The 5366-nt window shown below is 48.5% G+C and overlaps 1 protein-coding gene across 3 annotated transcripts in view; it reads right to left on the reverse strand.

The window, feature by feature from the left end:
* The window catches only part of PLCH1 (phospholipase C eta 1), a 68864-nt gene extending 65773 nt beyond the window's left edge, over positions 1-3091 (reverse strand). Inside the window, exons 1-2 of one of the 3 annotated variants that reach the window (XM_026855249.1) lie at positions 3021-3091; positions 216-333 (exon numbers count right to left, since the gene is read on the reverse strand). In XM_026855249.1, the coding sequence (XP_026711050.1) occupies positions 216-294 (79 nt within the window). In that variant the 5' untranslated portion in view covers positions 295-333; positions 3021-3091. The remainder of the gene's footprint in view (positions 1-215; positions 334-3020) is intronic. The other 2 variants (XM_026855251.1, XM_026855255.1) reach the window with 2 other exon arrangements.
* Between the last annotated feature and the right edge of the window lie 2275 nt (positions 3092-5366).

Genomic DNA, 5366 nt, shown 5'->3' on the forward strand with positions numbered 1-5366 from the left:
GCTGACACTCCACCCGCGTCCGCGGGTCCCCCCCCGCCGCTGACACTCCACCCGCGTCCGCGGGTCCCCCCTGCGATGCCAGGCTTGCACAGACCCGATGGCTAACTGACCCCAGAGCAGCACTGCCAACCCGTGTGCCGTTCCGAAACCTTGGTGGTGCCCGACAGTAGCGGGAAGCAGAAGCAGCCAAAAATAAAAAATAACTTGTAACTCACCATGAAAGACACCGTTGTCCACTAAGAAGTGCCTGCAGTACTGCAGACAGTTTTTCTTATCCAGGCTCCAGTAACTCATTGTAAGAGAACTCACTGCTCACCATCAAAGGCAGCGACCCTGCGAGTAGAAATGGGGATAATTAGGAGTTAATTTACAAGAGACACATAACTACACCAAGCACTCCAAGGGTATTTGCGTCCTTCATGGAAAATGGCTCAGTAGCTCCACTCAGCCCTTCTCTCTCCCAAGAGGCTCACCCCAAGGCCGCCCAGGCAAAGGGCGCGAGTAGGTCACTCGGTCCGAGCTGGACCGGCACCGTCAGCGATGCTCAGGACCGCCAAGACGGAGGCTGCTGGAGGAGCCCACCCTACCCGGGTGCCCCCGCGACGGCACCTGCTGCTACAGCCAACCCCCCACAGCCCCTGCAGGCTGCCACGGGCTGTGGTGGTGCTCAGTTCAATCCAGTCAATGATGCTGCCCTGTATTTAACAAGCTACAGACACATCAGACAACACTACAAAACTCTGAATTCTCCCCAAGTGAAGGTTATTTAAAAAAAAAAAAAAAAGTGACTCAAAGGTAATTACCTCCTGATTCTGAGACCCCAGAGTGGCATTTTGTGGACATGGAGCCCCCTGAGCAGCCCTGCCCTTGGCAGATGTTCACCCACGGAAGCTCGGGCTGAACTCTCCTGGGGATGGGCAGGTTGAGCAGCACCTCTGAGGAGGTGAAGTTACATCAACCATTTAAGATTTGTGGCCTCCAGCCCTAAGGGATCCCAGCTTTGCTCGGGGAGCGCCAGTGCTACCCTGCGCTGAAGCACGGGATAGATTGTCCAGCTGCTTTACCACCTTCCCTGCTTCCCCTGCCTCTGTTCCAGCCCCGTTACACAGCTCATCACCAGCGGGACCAAACCGAAGGAGTGGGAACAACACCATTCCCGGCAATTGTCACCAGCCGAGGACACCCTGGAGCACCCAGGGCCTGAACGCTCCTCCCCGATGGCTGCCTGAACCAGTCTCTCCACAGCCACGCTGGCTGGCCCCCGCCTTCCCTGCGGGGCTGAGGCTCCCAGCGCTGCCACAGGGTGAGTTTTGCCTCTAACGCCAGCAGCATCAGAAACAAGCCCATCAAAATATTCACGGGTAATTTGCCGCAGATGCTATCACCGATAAGTGCTGGGAGCACAGAGCAGGCTTTTTGGACACAGGCCCCAGAGCTCCGCTAGGCCAAGCCCCCGACCGCCAATTTTTCTTGGATCCAGCCAACAGTATTTATAAACCAGTTAAAATGGAAATGCATGGCAAGCCAGTGCAACACAAAGGCCAGCCAAGTGAGGGGAACGTGAGTGGCTGAAACCAATCGCTGACAGTGAGGTGAGAGACAACCCCCTTCAACCCCGGGAGGGTTTCCATCACAGCCACTCGCTGTTCCACTGCTGAAGCCGGGGACAATGGGAACAATTGGAACAATTATTTTCAGAAACCTAAACAGTAGAAGTTAACTCATTAATAAGCTGGTGGTTATGACTCAAGACAAGGCTGTATTTGTTTGAGTCATTTCACTGAACTTCCATTCAGTGAATTTCAGCCTTTTGTTTTGCAAGTTGGACCTTGCAAAAACCCATCCCACCCAGCAGGACTTATTATGCACAGTTATGGTTACAGCCAAGCACACCAGCATTTCATAGTTCTTTGATATTTGTTTCTGGAAAAGAAAAAAAAAATCCAAACACACAAAACAAAAAACCCATGGACTCCATGATGTGCTGCTCTGACACCAAATCCTTTCACTGGATCCTCCCTCTCCCTTTATTGTTTTACCAAGTTCAAGAGTCCCATTTCAGCAATCCAGATACCCCTTCCTGTTACAGCCCGCTTTGGTCTCCCATTTTCTCTCCCTCCCACCTTCACTCCGGTCAGCCCAGCTGCCTTCTCGCCCACACTTGGCACAAACAACTCCAACTGTCTTGATCCAAGCAAGCCACCAGCAGGATATAAGGACACTGCCGTTCGTGCCTCCTCATAAAACTACTGCCAGGGGGGCTTAGTAATAAATCCCCCGCAAATGAAATACCACAGCACGCTGTAAACGCCCAGACTGCAGCTCTGCTGTGGAAGACAGATCCATTTTGCTCAAGTGATTTCAAAATAAAAAGGAAAATGAGTAATCTTAAGTCATAGCCAGCAGGATTCATTATCCTTAGTGACCAATTTAGCTACAATCATTTCCTGGGACCCAACCACTGTGCCCAGCTACAGGGAAACAGAAGAACCTGGAGAACATTTCCCCTCCCCACACATCGGCGCGATGAAAGCTGCCTCCTGCAGGGTAGAAGGTGAAGCAGCTGCTCCTGAAGAACCCAGAAATATTTGCAATTTCTGGTCCACCTGGAAGCCACCCCAGCTCCACCTCTACCGCGGTCCCCTGCGATGGCTGAGCAGACCTCGCCCCCACCACTGCTGTGGGTCACCCCTCAAGCTGGTTCACCTTACAAACCCAGAAGCAAAGCAGGCTGTCCCTGGAGGGCTAGCAAGCTGAACGAGCTCAGAGGGGGTTCAACCCCACCAGCACTGCAAAGGGCTAGCGGTGTCCTGCGACTTGGAGGCAGGGTAAAGGGGAGCCAGCCTCCTCCTCTCCTGCCAGCCAGCTGTGGGATCAGACGGGCTCTCAGGGACACCCAGCATGGGGTGCTCCCCTCTGCAAGGCACCACGGTTTTCTCCCGCAGGAGAAGCAGCTAGCATGGGCTGAAGCCAAAAACTTGGTGAAAAAGTTTATTGGAGCCTGATAGGCAAATACTAACCTGGTCTCTGTGATGTTTCTGTTGTGGGTTTGTGAGGAGGCAGCTGTTGTTGCAGATGTGGGATTTGCTCTCTGCTGCTGCCTCTGTGGGGAAGAGAGATGGCCTGAACGATCCACTGCAGGTGTGAGCCAAAAGTGCCTGGTTGTTTTGCTCGATCTAAACACTATCACAGTCTCCATTACAGTATGTGTTTTGGGTATGGCCCATGTATTGTTTACACTAAAGGCATATTTTACTAAAATTTGGAACGCTAAGCAGTAATACCCACTACCTCTGCCAGACTTCATCTTCTACATTTCTTGGACTTTTGCCCTTGCCAGCCATGAGCTTTCATTAGAGCTTGCCATAACTAAGGCCACTCTTCTAGCATTAATTAGTAAGGCACAAGCTGTTAGTTACTTTTAAAGTGTAGGAATAATTCTACCATCATGGTCCAGCCTACTGCTAGGCTTTTTGCTTTAGGCTATAAAAATACAAGCGGCACGATGTTTTAATTAAGAAAACGATATCAAATATTCAGCAGTAAGAATTTACAGAAAATAAAAAGATCTTCTCTCCTGCTCAGCTCCCACACAGAACTCCTATCGGGGGGAGGTTTACGGGGACGAATGTCGCTATCAATACATGTATGCAGTGCCTCTGAAAGAAACCCTTCGGCCCCCTCCCCTCCCTTTCATGGCTCATGCCGATACAATACCCCGTTGTCCTTGCACAAAGGGTTCTCCCACACCACGGTGGCCCCTTCAAACAAAGTTTCTCCCTGGCACGTCAGGGATGAAGGCAGAATCCCAAAGTGGCTGTGTCAGCTGACACAAACATCCTGTAAGAAAACCTTCCCAAGAAAGCCCAGCAGTTATTTGGATGGCCCTCAAAGTTATTTGCTTTCTCCATTACAGAGCTCTGGGAGAGACCTGCCAAGATCATGCCTTACTGTATTGTACGACAAAAAGGCAAACAAAAAAACAACCAACCACACACTTTGGGCCAAATACCATCATTTCAAATGAACATGCACTCAGGAACTTAACTGTACACAAATGTGCACCATTTCAACAACAATAACATAGCAGAAAAAAAATCCTATTTATGTCTAGATCAGAATGTTATACAGGCTAATACCTCTGTAACTTATTTTATAAATTATATGAGTAAAAAGTGTCAGTAAGCATATAAGTGTTTAAATAGGAAAGGATTGTACCACCAGAACTATTCTGGCAAAGATATAAATCCGCTCAAAGTTAGTTTGTGTAGTTGCTTGATCATGCAACTAATTCAGAAAGAGAGTTGAAAACACTAACTTTGCTGCTCTGCAGGTTTCTCGACTTCAGGGTATCACCCTTCCACAACAAGCAAATTCCTGCAGGTTCAGCCTCGAGCCTGGCACGTTCAGGCCAAGAGGTAAAGCAATCGATGCTTCACTACCCGAGTGAAGAGATGTGTTACTCCAGTGAGTCAAGAATCCATCTACTTCTGTGTGGATAAAGTCTATTAACATGTAAATTGAGCAAGGGAGGAACTTGAAGGAACTATATCTTCTATTTTAGCTGATTAATTTCTATTAACTGTCAGCTGAGTTAGTTTAATACTTTGAGTACTGTGTTCTGTAAGAGACGTCCTTCCAAACAGAAGAGCTATAATTAGTTCTACTGAACTTACTTTACAAGAGTTATTAATAGCTGTAAACTGATTCTGCTCAAAGAAGTTTGATACCAAAAAAAAGTTAAACTTATGTATTCATGTGTATATGCATACACATACATGTACCTGAGTAGATATAGATGGGTGAGATGAACAAATATGATTTTTTTTTGCTATCAAGATAGTAGGTAAACTCACAAGGAAAGTTTCGTTATATGTATGCTTTATGAAACTATTTGATTATGAAAGTTGTAGGGGTGAAGGTACAAGATACTTGCGAATTTAGCAGAGGATGTATATGCTCTGCCTAGGTCACGAGAGATACTGGTTATTACAAGAGGCTTAACAGCAAGACCCTAACACCTGACACCCGCTGCTGCGGCTGCACTCTGCACCTCCCCTCTCGCACAGGGAAGCCCCACGCTTCAGCGAGTTGGGCAGCGGGGCAGGACACTCATTCCAGGGAATCATGATGCTTTACACCAGCAGCTGGAGGGTGACAACCACTTGGGCAAAAGGTCTTCTCAGGCTGATGGTTATGGTTAGCACTAAACTAGAAAGGAGCAGCATAATCTAAATATTTATCTGCAATATTTAACCTGGAAACTGTGCCGGTCCCAGATGTGAAGAGGGTATTAAGCACGCGTGTCCATTTAGCACCAGACAAGAAGTCCTGTGAGTCCCGCACACAGCTCCCTTGAGAGCGCT

This window comes from Athene cunicularia (assembly GCF_003259725.1).
Source record: "Athene cunicularia isolate RWA chromosome 9 unlocalized genomic scaffold, athCun1 chr9_part1, whole genome shotgun sequence".
Lineage (NCBI taxonomy): Eukaryota > Metazoa > Chordata > Aves > Strigiformes > Strigidae > Athene > Athene cunicularia.